Source organism: Oncorhynchus gorbuscha, linkage group LG03, assembly GCF_021184085.1.
Source record: "Oncorhynchus gorbuscha isolate QuinsamMale2020 ecotype Even-year linkage group LG03, OgorEven_v1.0, whole genome shotgun sequence".
In the NCBI taxonomy this organism is placed as follows: domain Eukaryota; kingdom Metazoa; phylum Chordata; class Actinopteri; order Salmoniformes; family Salmonidae; genus Oncorhynchus; species Oncorhynchus gorbuscha.
This window is the reverse complement of record NC_060175.1, coordinates 94,167,374-94,193,868: the sequence shown is the minus strand read 5'-3', so window position 1 is coordinate 94,193,868 and position 26,495 is coordinate 94,167,374. Positions and strand designations below refer to the sequence as shown.

Here is a 26,495-nt window from a genome sequence, read left to right as displayed (position 1 = left end):
TCTGCGGTCCAACTCATCCCAAATAATCTCAATTGGGTTGAGATTGGGTGATTGTGGAGGCCAGGTCATCTGATGCAGCACTCCATCACTCTCCTTATTGTTCAAATAGCCCTTACACAGCCTGGAGGTGTGTTTTAAGTAATAGTCCTGTTGAAAAATAAATGATAGTCCCACTAAGCGCAAACCAGATGGGATGGCATATCGCTGCAGAATGCTGTGGTAGCCATGCTGGTAAAGTGTGCCTTGATTTCTAAATAATTGACTGACAGTGTCACCAGCAAAGCACCCCCACACCATCACACCTCCTCCTCCATGCATCACGGTGGGAACCACACACGTAGAGATCATCCGTTCACCTACTCTACGTCTCACAAAGACATGGCGGTTTGAACCAAAAATCTCAAATTTGGACTCATCAGACCAAAGAACATATTTCCACCAGTCTAATGTCCATTGCTCAATGTTTCTTGTCCCAAGCAAGTCTCTTCTTCTTATCGGGGATTTGAACTTGCAACCTTCCGGTTACTAGTCCAACGCTCTAACCACTGCCGCCCCGGCTATATTCTGTATACCACACCTACCTTGTCTCCACACAACTGATTGGCTGAAACACATTAAGAATTAAATAAATTCCACGAATGAACTTTTAACAAGGTACGCCTGTTAATTTAAATGCATTCCAGGTGACTACCTCATGTAGCTGGTTGAGAGAATGCAAAGAGTGTGCAAAGCTGTCATCAAGGCAAAGGCTGGCTACTTTGAAGAATCTCAAATATAAAATATATTTTGATTTGTTTAACACTTTTTTGGTTACTACATGTAACCATAGTTTTTTAATTTAACATTTAACATTTAAGTCATTTAGCAGACGCTCTTATCCAGAGTGACTTACAAATGTTAATGTCTTCACTCATGTTCTACAATGTAGAAAATAGTACAAAATAAAGAAAAAACGGTGAATGAGTTGGTGTGTCCAAACCTTTGACTGGTACTGTACACCTGTAAGAATATATGTGACATTTACCTGAAAGTAATCATTGTGGTTGATATGTTCAATTGTAGATATCAGCATTCGTTTATGGACTGATTTGTATAGATGTATGAATATAACATTACAGCTTGTGTATTACATTTCCTACATTAAGTTTGGTTTGGTGCGACAATTGTTTTTGTGGCCTTATACAGTATCACTAGTGTTGAAACCCCTTGCACCCTGATGATGGTGTGGGACCACAGGTGTTGCTAAATATATCACTTCATTTCCATCCTTTAACTCAGTTGAGTCTGTGCGAGATTATTATTATTATTTTTGATGTTATATTACTTTAACAATGCAATTACTTGACATTCCAATATATAATGTGTGTTAAAAAGCATTGCAACAAGGTTCAGTTATTAATGTTAATGCTCGAAAATGGATTGACGATTGGAGTACATATGTATTGGTGAGTATGTGTCCGGTGATACTAGATCAATACAAATGGCAACATTCAACTTGTGTTTCTTGGAAACATTTCGATTCCACGTCTTCAAATCGAGTTAGGACTTTTTTGAGTTTTGGGGTGTTCAGAGGTCCCTATTCACCCCAGCCCTCTCATACCACTAGCCCATGTCCGGTCCCTGCAACAGCCCTGTTTTTCGAGCCCACTCCCCCCCAGCTCCAGCACTGGCCCCCTAACCAAGCCCCCGTCCCAATCCGCCCCCCACAACCTTTCCCCTCCATCTCCAGTGCTGTGTCTCCAGGGGTGTGACAGCAGTATGTGGGTCAGAGAGAGCTGCTCCCTGGGCTCCTGGCCCCCTGGGCCCCCTGCAGGCCAGCCACAATAGCGGCCCCAGGGCGGGTGCCATAGCTGGGATTTTCTTCCGTAACCGGGACACCCCTCGCCCAGGGCACAGACACACTGGCAGCAGCCCCACAATCAATTCATCAATCTGCTGAAGGGAATGGCGACCAGCCTGGATGTGAAGGCCATGCAGAGGACTGGGGACTGGAGCATCAACCTGCCTCCACACACAGCCTGGCCCCGGACTGACAGACAGTCAGAAAGGCGGACACGCTAGGGCCACAAGGGATAATGATGATTCTCTGGTGAAGAATCTGACGAGGTCTGGCAACAGAAGCTTGGGCAATCATGGAGCCATCATAGTAGTCTGTCATGGAGCCATCATAGTAGTCTGTCATGGAGCCATCCCACTCATAGTAGTCTGTCATGGAGCCATCCCACTCATAGTAGTCTGTCACGGAGCAATCCCACTCATAGTAGTCTGTCATGGAGCCATCCCACTCATAGTAGTCTGTCACGGAGCCATCCCACTCATAGTAGTCTGTCATGGAGCCATCCCACTCATAGTAGTCTGTCATGGAGCCATCCCACTCATAGTAGTCTGTCATGGAGCCATCCCACTCATAGTAGTCTGTCATGGAGCCATCCCACTCATAGTAGTCTGTCATGGAGCCATCCCACTCATAGTAGTCTGTCATGGAGCCATCCCACTCATAGTAGTCTGTCATGGAGCCATCATAGTAGTCTGTCATGGAGCCATCCCACTCATAGTAGTCTGTCATGGAGCCATCATAGTAGTCTGTCATGGAGCCATCATAGTAGTCTGTCATGGAGCCATTATAGTAGTCTGTCATGGAGCCATCATAGTAGTCTGTCATGGAGCCATCATAGTAGTCTGTCATGGAGCCATCATAGTAGTCTGTCATGGAGCCATTATAGTAGTCTGTCATGGAGCCATCATAGTAGTCTGTCATGGAGCCATCATAGTAGTCTGTCATGGAGCCATCCCACTCATAGTAGTCTGTCTAAAATAATAGTCTGTAGTCTGTAGATAGAACCTCAGATGACAGATTCAGGACTGGCTGACACCTTTCTACTTTTTTTTTACAGTAACAGAAGGCTGTTCTTTCCATTTCCCTTACATCTCTATCTGCTATTAAAAATATTCAAAGTTAAGAGTTGACCCTTGGAGTTGAAAAGTCAGGAAAATGCTGTAATAAACTCAGTGATAAAAACTCTGAATATTGTGTCCTTATGCAACACCATTATAATAGTTAGAAAATTAATTTTGTGTATGTGACATGAATGGCTAAATGTGTATAACATGCTTAACGTGCAATTTTTGCGCCGAAGTTCAGCTAATGAACTTCAGAGGCTCTATGTTCCATGCAGAGGAAACTCAGAGTGCTGACCTCTGTCTCCCCCTGCTGGATGTAAAATATATGACATGGATTTATTTTTCTTTAAGCAGGCAAGTCAGTTAAGAACAAATTCTTATTTTACAATAACGGCCTAGGAACAGTGTGTTAACTGAATTGTTCAGGGGCAGACAGACAGATTTTATTTGACCTTGTCAGGTCGGGGATTCGATGTAACAACCTTTCTGTTACTGGCCCAATGCGCTAACCACTAGGCTACCTGCCGCCCCAAAATCAAGGCACAGCTATGGGATGTACGCACACAAATGAGGTACTGCCTGTCTGATGTAAATAAATTAACACTGAGAGAAATGTCAAATGGTCACATCATGCTGCCACTAGATGGACCCACTATTCAAATGTTCAAATGTCGATGTAACCAGTACTTTAAACATATCTGCTTGATCAAGGTAGCGACAATGTTTACAAGCTTGTTGAAACGCATCTATAAATGCTGTATTACGTGTAAGTCTTATAAAGAGCTTTATACGTGTCTATAATGCATGTACATCAATCAAATGCCACTGTTCCAAAACATTTTCAACCTACTATGTTTTGTCTAAGAGTGTGAATATATCTTTACATCAATTTATCTACCCAGTCCTTAATTATGGAAATGGGAACAACAACACTGTGTTACATATTCATCACAACCAGATATGTATTTCCTGCACTCCATGCCACATGACATGGAATGTTGGCCCTGTGTTGGCCCTTCTCTGTTCTGAGTTGTGTGTTCTGTGTTCCATTCTGTTGGAATGAAGCATAGATTCTACGTTCTGGGTTTGGGTTCAGACGTCACTTAACCAGTTGACACTGATGTCATTGTGACAGGCTGTTCCATACACATCAAAGCAGGACTGATTAACCAGTTGACAGGGCTGGAGGACAATACTGCTCTTCACTGCATGGAGAGACAGTACAGCCACTCAGACCCTAATCCCGTTACTGACTGAAAGTAACGCTACTCCAAAATAGTCTACATGGAATGTAAAATAAACAGATTTAGGAATTTGCTAAATAATGTTATTGTATTGTTTCAGTAGCCTACTAACCTTTGCTTACAATGTATTTTCATGGATTATCAAGCATGCTGTTATTAGCCTCCATGTTAGGATTCTGACCAATTAGAGTTTTCATTTTAACCATAGGGTACACACAAGACTAGATTAAAAAACTGGTTTATTACAATATTATAATAAACATCATTACTGTGAATTGAATGACACATTTTTCTAGATATTATTGTATTTAAAAAGGGCCTATTGAAATCATCTGCAGTGTTTTCATATATTTATAAATTAGATTAGGCTAATCCTTGACCTTTTATTTATTTTGCAAATATTATAGTAGTTTTACAGTAGTCACAGAATGAAACAGCCACGAGCGCTCACAAGCAACGAGCACTGATTGGTAAACCAACTGATCTGGCCAATCAAGTGCCTATCTGGTCTGTATCACCGCGAGGGGTGAAAGCTAAGCGTCAAAATACGTGTTCACTTTTGCCAAACTCTGTCATAATTGACGCACCATATCGGAATTTTTTCACCGCCCATATTCACTTATCTAAATAATAAGATGATGTTTCTGCGTCAAGTCAATCTGCCACTTTAAAAAGGCTTCTTATTAGAGTGAAATTTAGAGTAATCGTGGTACTGAAATTTGGACCTATAACTGTAGACTTGAGTCTCGAGTCTTATGAAGATCAACCTTGAATTTATAATTTGTTGAAATAGTTTTACCTTTCCCCAAAAAAGTATCGAACGAGTTGAGGACTTCTTGAGGATTAAACCGACCTGCGCTACTGTATTCCTGGTCATGATTATTATTGGGTTGGTTTGGACCTAGGCATGGACCGTTTGCAGATGTCCGTTCTGTGTATTGTAATTCTAACATGTCTACAGCCCACGTCGTCTCAAACGCAGGAAGGTAAGTGATTTTATGAATGCTGATATGTGTCACTAAATCAACTACAAACTTTGCATATATACAGTGCATTCGGAAAGTATTCGGACCCCTTGACTTTTCCCACATTTTTTACGTTATAGCCGTATTCTAAAATGGATTAAATAAAATAAAATCCTCATCAATCTAAGCACAATTCACCATAATGACAAAGCGAAAACAGGTTTTTAAGATATTTTGGCGAATTTATATATATAAAAAAACTGAAATACCTTATTTACACAAGCTCAGGCGCATCCTGTTTCCATTGATCACCCTTGAGATGTTTCTACAACTTGATTGGAGTTCACCTGTGGTAAATTAAATTGATTGGACATGATTTAGAAAGGCACCCACCTGTCTATATAAGGTCCCACAGTTGACAGTGCACAGTTGACAGTCAGGGCAAAAACCATGCCATGAGATTGAAGGAATTTTCCATAGAGCTCTGAGACAGGATTGTGTGGAGGCAAGATCTGGGGCAGGGTACCAAAACATTTCTGCAGCATTGAAGGTCCCCACTGCAAGAACACAGTTGCCTCCATCATTCTTAAATGGAAGAAGTTTGGAACCACCATGACTTCCTAGAGCTGTCCGCCCGGCCAAACTGAGCTATCAGGGGACAAGGGCATTTGTCAGGGAGGTGACCAAGAACCCGATGGTCACTCTGTGGAGATGGGAGAACCTTCCAGAAGGACAACCATCTCTTCAGCACTCCACCAATCAGGCCTTTATGGTAGAGTAGCCAGACGGAAGCCACGTGTAAGTAAAAGGCACATAACAGCTCGTTTGGAGTTTACGAAAAGGCACCTAAAGACTCTCTGAACATGAGAAACAAGATTGAAATCTTTGGCCTGAATGCCAAGTATCACGTCTGGAGGAAACCTGGCACCATCCCTAAGATGAATCATGGTGGTGGAAGCATCATGCTGTGGGGATATTTTTCAGCGGCAGCGACTGGTGGGAGACTAGTCAGGATCGAGGGAAAGATGAACGGAGCAAAGTACGGAGAAATCCTTGATGAAAACCTGCTCCAGAGCGCTCAGGACCTCCTTCCAACAGGACAATGACCCTAAGCACACAGCCAAGACAACACAGGAGTGGCTTTGGGACAAGCCTCTGAATGTCCTTGAGTGGCTCAGCCAGAGCCGGGACTTGAACCCGATTGAACATCTCTGGAGACCTGAAAATAGCTGTGAAGCGACGCTCCCCATCCAACCCGACAGAGCTTGAGGGGGATCTGCAAAGAAGAATAGGAGAAACTCCCAAAAATACAGGTGTGCCAAGCTTGTAGCGTCATACCCATGAAGAATTGAAGTTATAATCGCTGCCCAAAGTGCTTCAACAAAGTACTGAGTCTGAATACTTAAGTAAATGTGATATTTAAGTTTTTGGGGTTTTACTTTTTTTATTGATCTAAAAACCTGTTTTTGCTTTGTCACTATGGGGTATTGTGTATAGATTGATTTGGGGGAAAAGGATTTAATTAATTTTAGAATAAGGCTGTAATGTAACAAAATGTGGAAAAAGTCAAGGGGTCTGAATACTTTCCGAATGCCCTGTAGTTATAAACCAGAAGACCAATTCCATGTGTATTGGCTGTAGCCTGCAGGCTACATTATTTTTGTAATCAGGCATTGCTTTACATTTTGTGTTGATAATCAAATTCATTGTTTTTATTATTATCACTGCTGATGACACACACACAGAGAGAGAGAGAGAGAGAGAGAGAGAGAGAGAGAGAGAGAGAGAGAGAGAGAGAGAGAGAGAGAGAGAGAGAGAGAGAGAGAGAGAGAGAGAGAGAGAGAGAAAGTCTGTTTCTCAAGAGGTTGCTTTCCTGTTCCCGTATTTCACAGTAAAATCCCCCTCCTGGTCTCGGTGACTGTAGAGGAATCGCCAGTTTGCTCTGTGAGTCACAGTGGATATAGCAGAGCAGCAGTGCAGGTAGACCACACCAAAGCACAGGGCCACACTCACCTGTGGCCCTGACAGCCCAGCAACACTACTCGTAGAAAACCAGGGGTCAGGGATCAGCCAAAACTTTTGTCATGTTGTTGTGTTTTGGTTGGTTGAATGAAACTCACTGTGGGACAGAAAACATGTAGACTCAATAAAGGTAGACAATGTCCAATTGTGTGTAAACTAGACTCTGCCTTATGTGGGCTATAAAAATGTACTATATGCCCCATTGACTGGTCTTGGCTGTGAGTGTTTCTCAATCACTAACCAATACCCTCTATATCTTTCTTTCTTTCTTTCTTTCTTTATTCAGTCTTTCCTGTTCTTGTTCTCCTTCTCTCCCCTATCACTCTATTCTCTCTATTCTCTATTCTCTATACTCTCTCTCTCTCTCTCTCTCTCTCTCTCTCTCTCTCTCTCTCTCTCTCTCTCTCTCTCTCTCTCTCTCTCTCTCTCTCTCTCTCTCTCTCTCTCTCTCTCTCTCTCTCTCTCTCTCTCTCTCTCTATCCCCCCCCCTCTCTCTCTATCCCTCTATCCTACGGATTGTATCCTGCTCAGATGAGAAATGATGCACAAATACCTTCTCTTCCTAGCTTTCTGAAAACTGAAGATGAACTACTCTTGGGCAGATGTGTTTTGTATGATGGAAAAGAATGAGACTTGAAATTTGGCCAACCAGTGTGGTTCTAACCCATTTATAGGCTAGGTGGTTCAAACTTGCGCGACTCGTTTGGCAGCTGCCATTGATGAGCATCATTCATGCCTGTCAAAAGTGTATCCACTGTGTAACCTACTATACTCAAGATGGGGGCAAAGATGCAGTGGCAACGATGATACAAGGAACTTCCTCATTCCTCCTCCTCAGACCTCAACTCTTCCTTAGTCAAGGTCCTTCTGTAGCTCAGTTGGTAGAGCATGGCGCTTGTAACGCCAGGGTAGTGGGTTCGATCCTGGGACCACCCATACGTAGAATGTATGCACACATGACTGTAAGTCGCTTTGGATAAAAGCGTCTGCTAAATGGCATATATTATTATTATCCTTCTCTCCCCTATAGCTCTATTCTATCTCTCCCCTCTCTCTCTTGCTCTCTCTCCCCTCTCTCTCTTGCTCTCTCTCTCTCTCTCTCTCTCTCTCTCTCTCTCTCTCTCTCTCTCTCTCTCTCTCTCTCTCTCTCTCTCTCTCTATCCCTCTATCCTTCTCTTCCCTATAGCTCTATTCTGTCTCTCCCCTCTCTCTCTTGCTCTCTCTCTCTCTCTCTCTCTATCCCTCTATCCTTCTCTTCCCTATAGCTCTATTCTGTCTCTCCCCTCTCTCTCTCTCTCTCTCTCTCTCTCTCTCTCTCTCTCTCTCTCTATCCCTCTATCCTTCTCTCCCCTATAGCTCTATTCTGTCTCTCCCCTCTCTGTCTCACTCTCTCCAGTTCCCCTTTCCCTCTATCTCAGAGATAAAATAGTTCCTCTGTTCTTCTTATAGAAGAGAGGACTTTGCTACACATATTACCACGCTGTAATCAGCCTCTGTAATCAGCTTCTCTGATTTGGGCTCCTGAGAGGCGCAGCAGTCTAAGACACTACATCTCAGTGCTAGAGGCGTCACTACAGACACCCTGGTTTGAATCCAGGCTCTGTAATAACTGGCCGTGATTGGGAGTCCCATAGGGCGGCGCACAATTGGCCCAGCGTCATCCGGGTTTGGCCGGTGTAAGCAAGAATTTGTTCTTATCTGACTTGCCTAGTTAAATAAAGAGAGCTCATATCCTGCGTGCTGGAGACATACGTGACTGGGAGGCTATTGCCCCTGTTGTTAATGACACTGGATGTCAATTGTCCCATTCAAATGGATGGCTCTAGTGTTAAGTCTGTCGCGTTGAGTGACTGTTGGCTGTTGTTTACTATTAAAGAGCTCAGAGTTGGGTGTATATTTGGGAGTAGTTTCTGTATTTTGAATGTTGGAATAGAGTAGTTATAAACATGACAAGTGGGAATATTGTCTTGGTCTAACGTTGGTTGCTCCCATGGGAGACCCGGGTTCATATCCTGCGTGTTGTCTGCGTGGGTATATGTTACTTCCTGGGAGAATGGGGTTCGTATCTGCGTGGGTAAATGTTATTTCCTGGGAGACCTGGGTTCATAACTGCGTGGGTATATGTTACTTCCTGGGAGACCCGGGTTCATATCTGCGTGGGAATATGTTACTTCCTGGGAGATCCGGGTTCATATCCTGCGTGTTGTCTGCCTGGGTATATGTTACTTCCTGGGAGACCCGGGTTCATATCTATGTGGGTAAATGTTACTTCCTGGGAGACCCGGGTTCATATCTGTTACTTCCTGGGAGACCCGGGTTCATATCTGCGTGGGTATATGTTACTTCCTGGGAGACCCGGGTTCATATCTGTTTGGGTATATGTTACTTCCTGGGAGACCCGGGTTCATATCTGCGTGGGTATATGTTACTTCCTGGGAGACCCAGGTTCATATCTGTGTGGGTATATGTTACTTCCTGGGAGACCCAGGTTCATATCTGCGTGGGTATATGTTACTTCCTGGGAGACCCGGGTTCATATCTGCGTGGGTATTTGTTACTTCTTTGGAGACCCTGTATGTATGTATGTATGTATGTATGTATGTATGTATGTATGTATGTATGTATGTATGTATGTATGTATGTATGTATGTATGTATGTATGTATGTATGTATGTATGTATGTGTGTGTGTGTGTATGTGTGTATGTGTGTGTGTGTGTATGTGTGTATGTGTGTGTGTGTGTGTGTGTGTGTGTGTGTGTGTGTGTGTGTGTGTGTGTGTGTGTGTGTGTGTGTGTGTGTATGTGTGTGTGTATGTGTGTATGTATGTGTGTGTGTGCGTGCTTGCGTGTGTGTGTGTGTGTATAGGAAATGCTGTCTGTGCATTTTGATCCAGCGTGGATCCATTGGAAGGGCCTCCCTTAACTCATACAGTAGCTGCACATGCACAATTAATGTGTATAGACTGTACAATATAGAGACTGAAATGTGACTGCTGTAGAAGTGGTCAGTAAGAGATGGTGTAGATTTCTCCTACCTGCTTCCAGCTCCCCCCCCCCCTCCCCTGTCCAGACTGGAGTTCTCTTTTCACACATGGCCTATTGTCTCACTGCCATGATCTCAGCATTGTGGGCCCTCTATCACTGTCTCTCTCTCTCTCTCTCTCTCTCTCTCTCTCTCTCTCTCTCTCTCTCTCTCTCTCTCTCTCACACACACACACACACACACACACACACACACACACACACACACACACACACACACACACACACACACACACACACACACACACACACACACACACACACACACACACACACACACACACACACACACACACACACACACACGGAGGCACACACACACATACACATATACACAGACACACACACACACACACGCACACACACAGAGGCACACACACGCACACACACAGAGGCACTGTCTGTCACTGCATCGATGGAACACACTGTCCACATTGATAGCTCAGACCATTACAATGCTATCATTTGTCTGGTAAGACCTTGTTCCCCCATCCCCACCTCTATCAGCCTCAGGCCTGGTCCATGCAGAGGGGTTATGGCTTGCACCGCTTCAAACATAGCTTCAGACATATTCATATACTTATTAACAGACATATCAACAGACGTGTTAACAGACATATCAACAGACATATCAACAGACATATAAACAGACTTATCAACAGACATATCAACAGACATATTAACAGACATATCAACAGACATATTAACAGACACATCAACAGACATATCAACAGACATATCAACAGACATATTAACAGACATATCAACAGACATATCAACAGACATATCAACAGACATATTAACAGACATATCAATATACTTATTAACAGACATATCAACAGACATATCAACAGACATATTAACAGACACATCACCAGACATATCAACAGACATATCAACAGACATATTAACAGACATATCATTAGACTTATCAAAAGACTTATTAACAGACATATCAACAGACGTGTTAACAGACATATTGACAGACATATCAACAGACATATCAATAGACTTATTAACAGACATATCAACAGACTTATTAACAGACGTGTTAACAGACGTGTTAACAGACATATTAACAGACATATCAACAGACATATCAACAGACATATTAACAGACATATCAACAGACATATCAATATACTTATTAACAGACATATCAACAGACATATCAACAGACATATTAACAGACACATCACCAGACATATCAACAGACATATCAACAGACATATTAACAGACATATCATTAGACTTATCAAAAGACTTATTAACAGACATATCAACAGACGTGTTAACAGACATATTGACAGACATATCAACAGACATATCAATAGACTTATTAACAGACATATCAACAGACATATTAACAGACATATTAACAGACATATCAACAGGCATATCAATAGACATATCAACTGACATATTAATTGACATATCAACAGACTTATTAACAGACGTGTTAACAGACTTGTTAACAGACATATCAACAGACATAACATTTAAACACAGCAACAGACATATCAACAGCATTCCATGTCAATAGACTCATCACTGCAGTCACACATACCACTATATGAGTCCAACTATCTAGGTTATTTTGTTGAAGCTCTTACTCCATACCAGTGCACTCCTTGCCTGAGGTACACTGGTCTCTCTGATTAGTTGGTTGGTTGATTGATTGAACAACACTGACAATAAACCTTCTTTCTTCTCCCCTCCTTCCTGTGTGTGTGTGTGTCAGTGGTGTGTACTGGTACCCAGAATGGGCTGAGCTCCACAGGATCCCAGGAGAACCAGTACAACCTGATCAAGAACCACTACACAGGCTGTGAGATCATCATGGGTAACCTGGAGATCACCCAGATAGAGACTGACTGGGACTTCAGCTTCCTAGGGGTGAGACGGAGACACCATTTTTTATTATAAGATCTCTTGTTGTTGTTGTTGTTCTTCTTCTTCTTCTTCTTCCCTTCCATGAGACATGTTCATGAGGCCTCCTCTGGTAATTGAGGTAATCTGACAATGTGACTGTGTTTCAAGACCACCAGAGAGGTGACAGGGTACATCCTGTCTCTGTCCCTTCAGACCATCAAAGAGTTAACCTGTCTGTCTAATTGTACTGTTACAGTAACAGTATTATCTCATCTGTAATCTGATGAACTCTGTAACTCTGTCTCTGTCCCTCCAGACCATCAGAGAGGTAACGGGCTACATCCTAATCGCCATGAACCACTTCAGACGTCTGCCTCTGGAACAGCTGCGTGTGATCAGGGGCAACACCCTGTACGACAGAGGGTTCGCCCTCTCTGTTTTCTACAACTACCCCAAGGAGGGCTCCAATGGCCTGCAGCACCTGGGACTCACATACCTCACTGGTGAGTGGAGGAAAGGATTAGGAGGGAGGAGGACAGGAGAGTACAGAAGGAAAGAGGAGAGGAGGGAAGAAGTGGGGGATATGGAGAAACAGAGAAGGAAAAAGGAGAGGAAAGAAGAAGGGATAGTGGTAGTCAGGAGGGGTTAACCCCCTGGAGTCCATTGACTCACCGCTGCGTCAATCTAAGTTACATAACAAAGAAATTCCCCATCAAAATCCGTCAGTTTAAACTGGAGATATCTGGGTTGGAGGTGTCTCAATCCACCACATCCATCAGTTTAAACTAGAGATATCTGGGTTGGATGCGTCTCAATCCACCACATCTGTCAGTTTAAACTAGAGATATCTGGGTTGGATGCGTCTCAATCCACCACATCCGTCAGTTTAAACTAGAGATATCTGGGTTGGATGCATCTCAATCCACCACATCCGTCAGTTTAAACTAGAGATATCTGGGTTGGATGCGTCTCAATCCACCACATCCGTCAGTTTAAACTAGAGATATCTGGGTTGGATGCGTCTCAATCCACCACATCCGTCAGTTTAAACTAGAGATATCTGGGTTGGATGCGTCTCAATCCACCACATCCGTCAGTTTAAACTAGAGATATCTGGGTTGGATGCGTCTCAATCCACCACATCCGTCAGTTTAAACTAGAGATATCTGGGTTGGATGTGTCTCAATCCACCACATCCGTCAGTTTAAACTAGAGATATCTGGGTTGGATGCGTCTCAATCCACCACATCCGTCAGTTTAAACTAGAGATATCTGGGTTGGATGCGTCTCAATCCACCACATCCGTCAGTTTAAACTAGAGATATCTGGGTTGGATGCGTCTCAATCCACCACATCCGTCAGTTTAAACTAGAGATATCTGGGTTGGATGCGTCTCAATCCACCACATCCGTCAGTTTAAACTAGAGATATCTGGGTTGGATGCGTCTCAATCCACCACATCCGTCAGTTTAAACTAGAGATATCTGGGTTGGATGCGTCTTAATCCACCACATCCGTCAGTTTAAACTAGAGATATCTGGGTTGGATGCGTCTCAATCCACCACATCCGTCAGTTTAAACTAGAGATATCTGGGTTGGATGCGTCTCAATCCACCACATCCGTCAGTTTAAACTAGAGATATCTGGGTTGGATGCGTCTTAATCCACCACATCCGTCAGTTTAAACTAGAGATATCTGGGTTGGATGCGTCTCAATCCACCACATCCGTCAGTTTAAACTAGAGATATCTGGGCGGGTTTGCATTTGATGTGTCTCAATCCACCACATCTGTCAGTGTAGCACTTCCGCATCTGCTGTGAAAGGTGGTAGAGCTGGAGTGATGTTTGTCAGACCATGAGACATCCTGAAAATAGGTCTTCTCACGTAAACTTCTGTAGTGTCTGAACGGTTTGACAGTTTGAATGGAAGTATGAAGGTAGGTTTGTGCCATACAAAAAGGGATTAAATATGTGTAAAAAAAAAAGGACAGATTTAGTACATACTTCAAACCTTGTTTCTTATGATTGATTTTTTGACTGTCCCTTTTGCCATTTACTGTATGAATGTGTTATTCAATGCTTTTCTATGGGCTTTAATAGTAAAGGCCAAGATCTATATCCCACCCCCCCACCCCCCCTGCACCTTGTGTCAAAGAGAAAGCCAGGTGGAGCCAAGCCCCAGCACCTTATGGGTCCAAAAAGGAGTAGGATAGGAAGGAGGATAAACATACTAATCCCAACACCAACCCTGACTTCATGTCCTCAACTTGGTTCAACCCCAACCCCAACCCTGGCGTCATGTCCTCAACTTGGTTCAACCCCAATCCTGGCTTCATGTCCTCAACTTGGTTCAACCCCAATCCTAGCCATCTCTAGCCATAACCCTAACCTTAATCCTAGCCATTACCCTAATCCTAACCATAAGCCTAATCCTAGCCATAACCCTAATGTTAGCCATAACCCTGGTTTTAGAGAGAGAACTAAAAGAGGACATGTGAAATGAGGAAAAGCTACAGAGAATTAGGAGAAATGAGAGAGAGAACAGAGGTGAAGAGATGCCAGACACGGAGGACACATTGTGTGGGTGGCAGGAGCCAGTGATTACTGTAAAACACCACACCCTCAGTGTGCAGACAGGTGTGTAATGGAACATGGCAGGGGGGGGGGGTGAGAAGGAGGAGTGAAGTGGAATTGATGGTAAAGACCTAACTAATGAATTTAGTGTGAAAGCAGAACTTCAAGTTATTCCCAACAACATGTTGTGTACCTGCCTCATATGTTTGTGTATGTTTGTGTACCTGCCTCATATGTCACAACCCCTCCAACCTCCAGGGAGAGGTTCTGGGAGCAGCTCCTCCCTACATGCTCCAGCATGTCGTGGTTATTGTTTAATGAAAGGGGAGTCTAACTGGAACTGTCTTAGTGTAACACAGATTTGATCTCCGTCTCTCACAGTCTCTCTGTCTCTGTCTCCCTATCGCTTTCCCTCCCTCCCCATCTATCTCAATTTAAATTTAAATTGCTTTATTGGCATGGGAAACATATGTTTACATTACCAAAGCAAGTGAAATAGATAACAAACAAAAGTGAAATAAACAATAAAAAAAATATTTTTAACATTACACTTACAAACGTTCCAAAATAATAAAAACATTTCAAATGTCATATTATGTCTATATACAGTGTTGTAATGATGTGCAAAGTACACAAGGGAAATAAATAAACTAAATATAGGTTATATTTACAATGGTGTTTGTTCTTCACTGGTTGTCCTTTTCTTGTGGCAACCGTTCACAAATCTTGCTGCTGTGATTGCCATTGTGGTATTTCAACCAATAGATATGGGAGTTTATCCAAATTTGTTTTCAAATTCTTTGTGGGTCTGTGTAATCTGAGAGAAATGTGTCTCTAATATGGTCATACAGGAAGTGCAGCTCAGTTTCCACCTCATTTTGGGGGCATTGTACACATAGCCTGTCTTCTCTTGAGAGCCAGGTCTTCCTTCGGCGACCTTTCTCAATAGCAAGGCTATGCTCACTGAGTCTGTACATAGCCAAAGCTTTCCTTACATTTGGGTCAGTCACGGTGGTCAGGTATTCTGACACTGTGTACTCTCTGTTTAGGGCCAAATAGCATTCTAGTTTGCTCAGCCTATTTGTAAATTCTTTCCAATTTGTCAAGTAATTATCTTTTTGTTTTCTCGTGATTTGTTTGGGTCTAATTGTGTTGCTGTCCAGCTTGCATAGGGGACTCTTCTCCAGGTTCATTTCTCTGTAGATGATGGCTTTGTTATGGAAGGTTTGGGAATCGCTTCCTTTTAGGTGGTCGTAGAATTTAACAGCTCTTTTCTGGATTTTGATCATTAGCGGGTATCGGCCTAATTCTGTTCTGCATGCATTATTTGGTGTTTTACATTGTACACGAAGGATATTTTTGCAGAATTCTACATGTAGAGTCTCAATGTGTTCTATAACTTTAGCCAGATCCTAATTGGTATGTCAAATTTTATGTTCCTTTTGATGGTATAGAAGGCTCTTCTTGCCTTGTCTCTCAGATCGTTCACAGCATTGTGGAAGTTACCTGTGGCGCTGATGTTTCCGAAGGTATGTATCGTTTTTTGTGGGCACTGAGGCAACGGTGTCTCGATGGAATTTGAGTTTGTGGTCCTGGCAACTGGACCTTTTCTGGAACACCATTATTTTTGTCTTATTGAGATTTACTGTCAGGGCCCACGTCTGACAGAATCTGTGCAGAAGATCTAGGTGCTGCTGTAGACGATCCTTGGTTGGGGACAGAAGCACCAGATCATCAGCAAACAGTAGACATTTCACTTCAGATTCTAGTAGGGTGAGGCCGGGTGCTGCAGACTGTTCTAGTGCCCTCGCAAACTCGTTGTTACTTATGTTGAAGAGGATGGGGCTTAAGCTGCATCCCTGTCTCACCCCCCGGCCCTGTGGGAAGAAATGTGTGTGTTTTTGCCAATTTTAACCGCACGCTTGTTGTTTGTGTACATGGATTTTATAATGTCGTATATTTTTCCCCCAACACCACTTTCCATCAATTTGTATAGCAGACCCTCATGCTAAATTGAGTTGAAAGCTTTTTGAAATCAACCAAGAAGACTTTGTCTTTGTTTTGGTTTGTTTGTCAATTAGGTTGTGCAGGGTGAATATGTGGTCTCTCGTACAGTAATTTGGTAAAAAGACAGTTTTTGCTCAGTACATTGTTTTTTGCAGAGGAAATGTACGAGTCTGCTGTTAATGATAATGCAGAGGATTTTCCCAAGGCTGCTGTTGACGGATCTCTGGCAGTCTCTATGGGGGTACCACAGGGTTCAATTCTCGGGCCGACTCTTTTCTCTGTTTTTATCAACGATGTTGCTCTTAGTGCGGGTGATTCCCTGATCCATCTCTACGCAGACGACACCATTCTGTATACCTCTGGCCCTTCTTTGGACACTGTGTTAACCTCCAAACAAGCTTCAATGCCACACAACACTCCTTCTGTGGCCTCAAACTGCTCTTAAATGCTAGCGAAACCAAATGCATGCTTTTCAACCGTTAGCTGCCCGCACCCGCCCGCCCGACTAGCATCACTACTCTAGACGGTTCTGACCTAGAATACGTAGACAACTACAAATACCTAGGTGTCTGGCTAGACTGTAAACTCTCCTTCCAGACTCATATCAAACATCTCCAATCCAAAATCAAATCTAGAATCGGCTTTCTATTTTGCAACAAAACCTCCTTCACTCACGCCGCCAAACTTACCCTAGTAAAACTGACTATCCTACCAATCCTCGACTTTGGCTATTGCATCTACAAAATAGCTTTCAATACTCTACTCAGCAAACTGGATGCAGTCTATCACAGTGCCATCCGTTTTGTTACCAAAGCGCCTTATACCACTCACCACTGCGACCTGCATGCTCTAGTCGGCTGGCCCTCGCTACATATTCGTCGCCAGACCCACTGGCTCCAGGTCATCTATAAGTCTATGCTAGATAAATCCCCGCCTTATCTCAGCTCACTGGTCACGATAACAACACCCACCCGTAGCACGCGCTCCAGCAGGTATATCTCACTGATCATCCCCAAAGCCAACACCTCATTTGTCCGCCTTTCCTTCCAGTTCTCTGTTGCCAGTGACTGGAACGAATTGCAAAAATCTCTGAAGCTGGAGACTTACATTTCCCTCACTAACTTTAAACATCAGCTATCTGAGCAGCTAACCGATCGCTGCAGCTGTACATAGTCCATCTGTAAATAGCCCACCCAATCTACCTACCTCATCCCCATATTATCTTTATTTACTTTGCTGCTCTTCTGCACACCAGTATCACTACTTACACACCATCATCTGCTCATCATCATCTGCTCATCTATCACATCAGTGTTAATGAGCTACTATGGCCTATTTATTGCCATACCTCCTCATGCCATTTGCACACACTGTATATAGACTTCTATTTTTTTTCTTCTATTATATAATTGACTCTACGCTTGTTTATTCCATGTGTAACTCTGTGTTGTTGTTTGTGTCGCACTGCTTTGCTTTATCTTGGCGAGGTCGCAGTTGTAAATGAGAACTTGTTCTCAACTAGCTTACTTGGTTAAATAAAGGTGAAATAAAAATGATAAAGAGTTTAGCCAATTGGAATTTGTGGTCTGTATATTTTATCATTTCATTTTGGATACCATCAACCCCACAGGCCTTTTTGGGTTGGAGGGTTTGTATTTTGTCCTGCACTTCATTCTCTCTCTCTCTCCCTGTCTCTCTCTCTCTCTTGCTCTCACTCTCCCTCTCCCTCTCCCCCACCTCGCTCTCTCTCTCTCTCTCTGTCTCCCCCCCCCCCTCACCTCTCTCTCTCCCCCTCTCTACAGAAATTCTGGAGGGGGTGTCCAGATCGTCAACAACAGGTTCCTGAGCTATGGTCCCTGGGTGAACTGGGATGACATTGTGAGGGACAGGGATAGGGCCAAGGCTCCCATTGACATCCAGTATAACGGTCAGAGAGGTCAGTGTCTGTCCTCTAGAGTAGGTGGTTAGAGCCTGATCTGGAAAATGCTAAAAGAGATCATGATTCCAGTTGAGATTCCAAACTCTGGCTAGACCATAAACTTTGACCTCTTTGACCTCTGTTCTTGGGTTAGCCATTGGCTGCTATATCTGACTGATAATGATGTTCCATGTGTGTAGGGCCTTGTCACCCTTCCTGTGGGGAGAACTGCTGGGGGTCTGGTGAAGAACACTGCCAGATCTGTGAGTTCTCTGCCTCCCTTTCATCTGGGTGTGCCACCTCTCATTCTATCTCTTTCTTTTTCTCTCTCTCTCTCACCGTCTTGTCATATACTGTCACATGCTTTCCTACACTATCCTGTCACTGACCTCCCTCTCTGTACCCCTCAGTGACTAAGACGGTGTGCGCCCCTCAGTGTAACGGCCGCTGTTTTGGGACAAGCCCCAGGGACTGCTGTCACATAGAGTGTGCAGGGGGCTGCACTGCGTCTCAGGACATGGACTGCTTTGTGAGTGCCTTTCTGTCTTTCCTACAGAGAAGCTAGTCATTCAGAAAGGAGTAGTGATTTAACAGTCATTTAACCTTAATAGCTGAATAGAGAGTCCACAGCCGTGTCGTCACCATTATTACATATATCGGAACCTTATTTAATTGGCTACGTATTGAGTTATCAAGTCGTGGGCGTATGTCAGAACACCTACTGTATGGCACGTGCAGCTTTGAGGCTTTTAACTGTGTAGTGGAGTTCTGTAACAGCTGATGAAGTAGCAAATTTACAGTAAGAAAGCTAATATAGATTACTTCATGAGAAGGTTCATGATTCATTCTAAATTGTATGTGTGTGTGTCTACCTTCCTACTCTCAGGCGTGCCGCCACTTCAATGACTCAGGCTCCTGTGTGCCCCAGTGTCCCCAGACTCTGATCTACAACAAGCAGACGTTTCAGATGGAGACGAACCCCAACGCCAAGTATCAGTACGGATCCATCTGTGTCTCCCATTGCCCCCGTGAGTACCCTTGTGTGTGTGTGTGTTTTTGTCTTTATTCTCACATTCTTTTTCTCGTGTTCTCGTACTAAACTGGTATCTGGGTATTTTTCTTAACACTGAACCAGCCAAGTGACATCCAGAACATCCAAGCCACTGCATGGTTCAGAATTCATACGTGAATAGATGCCTCTGTCTCTTCTTCTCCTCTGCCCTCTTTCCCCCATACAGCCCACTTCGTGGTGGACGGCAGCTCCTGTGTGAGTGGTTGTCCTCCAGACAAGAAGGAGGTGGAGAGGAGTGGTCAGAGGCAGTGTGAGCTCTGTGGAGGGCTGTGCCCTAAAGGTAATCCAACACAGTCAATACACTAACACACCCTGGCCCAATCCCAGATACTCTCTCCTCGATTCCTCTCTCCTCGCCTACTTCTCCAGCCACGTTGGAGGTGAAGGTCTGAGGTCCCTCTGAGTTTTGAGAAGGAGGAAAGGATGTGAGGATATTGAGAAATAGTCCCTGTAGTGGATACATTCACTTTCAATGGTTGATTTATAGCTGCTAAATTAAGGTTGATTGTGTAGGAATTTTATGCTGTCATTTTTGGTAGTTTGGACTTGATTCAAGATTAGAGAGTGATTCTTCATACACAAGCCTGAAAGGGTTGCCTGAGCACAGAGACAGATTGATTGATTGATTGATTGATTGATTGATCCCAAACTAGCCTGTGAGGGCACAGGGCCTGAGCACAGACAGACGGTGGACTCCAGTAACATTGACAGCTTCATCAACTGCACCAAGATACAGGGCAGTCTGCACTTCCTGGTCACAGGGATCCTTGGGTAAGTGAGTTCATTGCACTGGAAGCGTTGTAGTTTGATTGCTGCATTACGTAGCATTATCAGTACATGAACAGTAGATGTGCTCTGTGTATTGTTCAGTGATGACTATAAGAATATCCCACCTCTGGACCCTAAGAAGCTGGAAGTCTTCCGCTCTGTGCAGGAGATAACAGGTGTGTGTTTGTCTGTTTCTGTGTGTGTGTGCCTTTAGAGGTCTGTTTTCCTCTTACCAATCTCAAACTTAGCTTTTTTCCCTCTCCTACAGTATGTTGCTTTGTTGCTATACAGTATAACCAGAAATTGAAATCACAGTTTGTCCACCTTCTTACAGTCAGAGTCTGTCCAGCATGTGACTGTGTATATTTGCATTTGTGTGAACTATGTTTGCTTGCCCATTGTCTGATGTCCAGATATCCTAGCCATCCAGTCGTGGCCTAAAGAGCTATCAGATCTGTCAGTGTTCTCCAGTCTCACCACCATACAGGGAAGATCTCTTCACAAGTAGGTTGTGCGTGTGTGTGTGTGTGTGTGTGTGGTGTGCGTGTGTGTGTGTGTGTGTGTGTGTGTGTGTGTGTGTGTGTGTGTGTGTGTGTGTGTGTGTGTGTGTGTGTGTGTGTGTGTGTGTGTGTGTGTGTGTGTGTGTGTGAAAGAAAGAAAGTCCATATTTCTATATAACTCATATGTCATTCTGTTTTGTGACATGTCATTTAATCCACCCAGTCTGTCCTCTGTTTGCTTTAATAATACCAGAGGCTGCTTTTTCGTCAACAGCTCATGTCATGCATGTCACTAGAGTATGTAATCTCTCTATCTCTCTTTATGTGCCTCACCTTCCTGTCCACTATGCTCCTGATGTCCCTCTCCAGCGCAAAGAGGTATGGCCTGAGCTGTGTGTGACTCCGTAACTTTGTGCTAAACCAAAGCATGGCCTAACACAGATAGTTGTTACTCTGGTGTTGCAGTATCTTAATGAAACTACCTATTGCAGTTTTAGCTTCTACCACAAATAAATGTTTATTTAATAGAATGTGTTGTTCTAGTCTCCTTCTGAGGTTTAAGGATGCTTTTTTTCCATTCCAGGTAAATTGATGATGCAGTATGTGGCTGCGTTTAGACAGGCAGCCCAATTCTGATATTTCTTCCTCCAATTGGTCTTTTGACCAGTCAAATCAGATCTTTTCACATCACCTCTTTTTCACAGCTGATCTGATTGGTCAAGAGGCCAATTAGTTTAAAAAATATCGGAATTGGGCTGCCTGTCTAAATGCAGCCAGGTATTTTCTCACCAATTGTGTTGTGATCTTTTTGTCAGAATTTCGAAAAAATACAGATTCCGATTTTGACACACTGAACCATTCACACCAAGTCCGATGCGTTTTTCCCTCCACTTTTCTGAAAATTTGTCAGAACGTCATCAACACTGCTGTGGTGCAAAATGTTCAATTTGATCAAAGTGGCAAGAGAGGATGCAGTAATGAGAGAAAAATCATATACGACAGGAACAAATGATATACTACTGGAACAAATGATATACTACAGGAACAAATGATATACTACTGGAACAAATGATATACTACTGGAACAAATGATATACTACTGGAACAAATGATATACTACTGGAACAAATGATATACTACTGGAACAAATGATATACTACTGGAACAAATTATATACGACAGGAACAAATGATATACTACAGGAACAAATGATATACTACTGGAACAAATGATATACTACTGGAACAAATGATATACTACAGGAACAAATGATATACTACTGGAACAAATGATATACTACAGGAACAAATGATATACTACTGGAACAAATGATATACTACTGGAACAAATGATATACTACAGGAACAAATGATATACTACTGGAACAAATGATATACTACTGGAACAAATGATATACTACTGGAACAAATGATATACTACAGGAACAAATGATATACTACTGGAACAAATGATATACGAACAGGAACAAATGATATACTACAGGACAAATGATATACTACAGGAACAAATGATATACTACTGGAACAAATGATATACTACTGGAACAAATGATATACTACAGGAACAAATGATATACTACTGGAACAAATGATATACTACTGGAACAAATGATATACTACAGGAACAAATGATATACTACTGGAACAAATGATATAACTGGAACAAATGATATACTACTGGAACAAATGATATACTACTGGAACAAATGATATACTGGAACAAATGATATACTACTGGAACAAATGATATACTACAGGAACAAATGATATATACAAATGATATACTGAACAAATGATATACTACTGGAACAAATGATATACTACAGGAACAAATGATATACTACAGGAACAAATGATATACTACTGGAACAAATGATATACTACTGGAACAAATGATATACTACAGGAACAAATGATATACTACTGGAACAAATGATATACTACTGGAACAAATGATATACTACTGGAACAAATGATATACTACTGGAACAAATGATATACTACTGGAACAAATGATATACTACTGGAACAAATGATATACTACTGGACAAATGATATACTACTGGAACAAATGATATACTACTGGAACAACTGGAACAAATGATATACTACTGGAACAAATGATATACTACTGGAACAAATGATATACTACTGGAACAAATGATATACTACTGGAACAAATGATATACTATGAAAGCCTGAAAACGTAAAAATCCAGTCCTACATACGCTGACCACCATGACACATGCTGCATACACTTTTCTTTCTATCTGGTTAAAGAGATGATCAGCCTGAATCCATAGCCTAAAAGGATGATCAAGCCTGTCCATAGCCTCAATGATCAGCCTGTCCATAGCCTCATGATCAGCCTGTCGATGAAACTAACAACCATTAGAAAATAGAATCACAGGCATGCAACCTGTCCATAGCCTCATGATCAGCCTGTCCATAGCCTAATGGTCAGCCTGTCCATAGCCTCATGATCAGCCTGTCCATAGCCTAGCCTAATGATCAGCCTGTCCATAGCCTCATGATCAGCCTGTCCATAGCCTAATGATCAGCCTGTCCATAGCCTGTCCATAGCCTCATGATCAGCCTGTCCATAGCCTCATAATCAGCCTGTCCATAGCCTAATGATCAGCCTGTCCATAGCCTCATGATCAGCCTGTCCATAGCCTAATGATCAGCCTGTCCATAGCCTAATGATCAGCCTGTCCATAGCCTCATAATCAGCCTGTCCATAGCCTCATGATCAGCCTGTCCATAGCCTAATGATCAGCCTGTCCATAGCCTAATGATCAGCCTGTCCATAGCCTAATGATCAGCCTGTCCATAGCCTAATGATCAGCCTGTCCATAGCCTAATGATCAGCCTGTCCATAGCCTAATGATCAGCCTGTCCATAGCCTAATGGTCAGCCTGTCCATAGCCTAATGGTCAGCCTGTCCATAGCCTAATGGTCAGCCTGTCCATAGCCTAATGATCTCTCTGTCCATAGCCTAATGATCAGCCTGTCCATAGCCTAATGATCTCTCTGTCCATAGCCTAATGATCAGCCTGTCCATAGCCTAATGATCAGCCTGTCCATAGCCTAATGATCAGCCTGTCCATAGCCTAATGGTCAGCCTGTCCATAGCCTAATGGTCAGCCTGTCCATAGCCTAATGGTCAGCCTGTCCATAGCCTAATGATCTCTCTGTCCATAGCCTAATGATCAGCCTGTCCATAGCCTAATGGTCAGCCTGTCCATAGCCTAATGATCAGCCTGTCCATAGCCTAATGGTCAGCCTGTCCATAGCCTAATGATCTCTCTGTCCATAGCCTAATGATCAGCCTGTCCATAGCCTAATGATCAGCCTGTCCATAGCCTAAATGATAGCCAGCCTGTCCATAGCCTAATGATCAGCCTGTCCATAGCCTAATGATCAGCCTGTCCATAGCATTCTAATGATCAGCCTGTCCATAGCATTCTAATGATCAGCCTGTCCATAGCCTAATGATCAGCCTGTCCATAGCCTAATGATCAGCCTGTCCATAGCATTCTAATGATCAGCCTGTCCATAGCCTCATGATCAGCCTGTCCATAGCCTAATGATCAGCCATTGATACATTCCAGTGAAGCATTTGATACTTTAATTTGAGTTTTTAAAATCTAAATCTGTTCAACCACTTATTGAAAAGTTTTTTTTTGTCTCTGTCTTTTAGGGTTGCCTATAACACAAGTGGTCTAGGCCTAGATTAACTTTAGCAGGCCTATGATATATAGCCTCATACACTGTACATGCTATATGATTGATGGATGAATATATCCTTGAATATAGTCTTCTTCACTGTTCTCTTCTTGCACAATTCATGCATCTACGCTGGACTGTCTCTTCCCCCTCTCTCTAGCCCTGGAATGTGTAGCCTATATATAGATAATGAACAGTTTATTAGGTACACCCATCTACTACTGGGTTGGACACCCCTGTGCTTCAAGAACAGCCTGAATTCATTGTGGCATGGAAACGTTCCTCAAAAACATTCCCCGAATCATTACACCACCGCCACCAGCCTGTACCGTTGACACCAGGCAGGACGGGGCCATGGAGCTGCTTCTTCATGTTTTGAGCTGACAGGAGTGGAACCCAGTGTGGTCATCTGCTGTAACTTATTTTAAGCCATTTTTTAAAACTAAGGTCTATTCAAGGAGAGTAGTATCAATTGGTTGTCTTGCTTGCTGAATGGCTATACAATAGGCTACAGTGTTGGCAATGAACTGGAGGGGAAGTTGGAAAGAGTGACGTGTGGCTCTGGTGTGGTGTGATCACATTGGCTAAATTGATACATTGCTGCACAGTAAATGTAAAAAAATATATATTTATTAATCAATTCACACAACGAAGCCACAGACCTGTCAGTGGCTGTGTCCCAGATAACAATTTCTATTTCTATCAACAGTTTATTTTCTCGTGCAAAAAGGATCAAAAATCAAACCTGTTCCAAATAAATAATAATTGATGGATTGCGGCAGGTCAATATTTAGCAATTGGTGTGAACAGTGTCATAAACAAGACGTGCTCGTGTTTTCTGAAGAAGGAACTTGGTGAGAAAGGGCCTTTAGAGGTCGTTTTACTTCTGTTTTCCTCTTACCAATCTCAAACTTTGCTTTTCTCCTCTCCGCCAGGCGTTTCTCTCTGATGGTCATGCGTGTTGCGTCCATCACCTCTCTGGGTCTGCGTTCCCTGAGAGAGATCAGTGACGGCAACGTGTACCTCAGCCACAACGCCAACCTGTGTTACCACCACACCGTCAACTGGACACGCCTGTTCACCGGGCACGCCACACGCCTCAACGACATCAAGGACAACAGGCCTCTGAGAGAGTGTGGTGAGACATCTCAGCTACTAGCTGTTTCAATCTTGCAGTTGCCATATTCTGACCTGAGATCTGCACGTTGAATTCAAATTTTCAAGTTGACTTTAATTATGATTCAAGTGATAGTCAGAGATGCATGTACTTATCTCAACACTGAATCATGTTGTTGTTGTTTACAGTTGAGGAGGATCACGTGTGTGACCCACTGTGTTCAGACTCAGGCTGCTGGGGCCCGGGGCCTGACCAGTGTCTCTCCTGCAGGAACCACAGCCGAGACTCTACCTGTGTGGCACACTGCAACTTCTACACAGGGTCAGTGGGAGTGTGTGTGTTACTTGTGTGTGAGGTGTGAGAGAGATTAAAATTGAGATAGAGAGTTGTGTGTGTGTGTGTGTGTGTGTGTGTGTGTGTGTGTGTGTGTGTGTGTGTGTGTGTGTGTGTGTGTGTGTGTGTGTGTGTGTGTGTGTGTGTGTGTGTGTGTGTGTGTGTGTGTGTGTGTGTGTGTGTGTGTGTGTGTGTGTGTGTGTGTGTGTGTGTGTGTGTGTGTGTGTGGCATGCATGTGTTTAACCATCTGTTGTGTCCCTCCACCACCAGTCAGCCCAGGGAGTTTGCGGGGCCAAAGGGGGAGTGTGTCGCATGTCATCCAGAATGCCAACCGCAGTATGGGAGGGATAGCTGCACTGGACCGGTACACAAACTCTCTCTCTATCTCGCTTGGTATTTTATCTCTTTC

General features: G+C 43.1%; 1 protein-coding gene across 1 annotated transcript in view; it reads left to right on the top strand.

Annotated features, from left to right (window-relative positions):
• The first annotated feature begins 4,768 nt into the window (after positions 1 to 4,768).
• The window catches only part of LOC124032278 (receptor tyrosine-protein kinase erbB-3-like), a 33,189-nt gene continuing 11,462 nt past the window's right edge, over positions 4,769 to 26,495 (top strand). Inside the window, exons 1-15 of the mRNA XM_046344544.1 lie at positions 4,769 to 5,131; positions 11,917 to 12,071; positions 12,364 to 12,554; positions 18,431 to 18,564; positions 18,747 to 18,809; positions 18,957 to 19,075; positions 19,433 to 19,574; positions 19,785 to 19,898; positions 20,272 to 20,389; positions 20,489 to 20,562; positions 20,800 to 20,890; positions 21,256 to 21,264; positions 25,571 to 25,773; positions 25,941 to 26,073; positions 26,357 to 26,450. Coding sequence (XP_046200500.1) covers positions 5,053 to 5,131; positions 11,917 to 12,071; positions 12,364 to 12,554; positions 18,431 to 18,564; positions 18,747 to 18,809; positions 18,957 to 19,075; positions 19,433 to 19,574; positions 19,785 to 19,898; positions 20,272 to 20,389; positions 20,489 to 20,562; positions 20,800 to 20,890; positions 21,256 to 21,264; positions 25,571 to 25,773; positions 25,941 to 26,073; positions 26,357 to 26,450 — 1,719 coding nt within the window. The 5' untranslated portion in view covers positions 4,769 to 5,052. The remainder of the gene's footprint in view (positions 5,132 to 11,916; positions 12,072 to 12,363; positions 12,555 to 18,430; positions 18,565 to 18,746; positions 18,810 to 18,956; positions 19,076 to 19,432; positions 19,575 to 19,784; positions 19,899 to 20,271; positions 20,390 to 20,488; positions 20,563 to 20,799; positions 20,891 to 21,255; positions 21,265 to 25,570; positions 25,774 to 25,940; positions 26,074 to 26,356; positions 26,451 to 26,495) is intronic.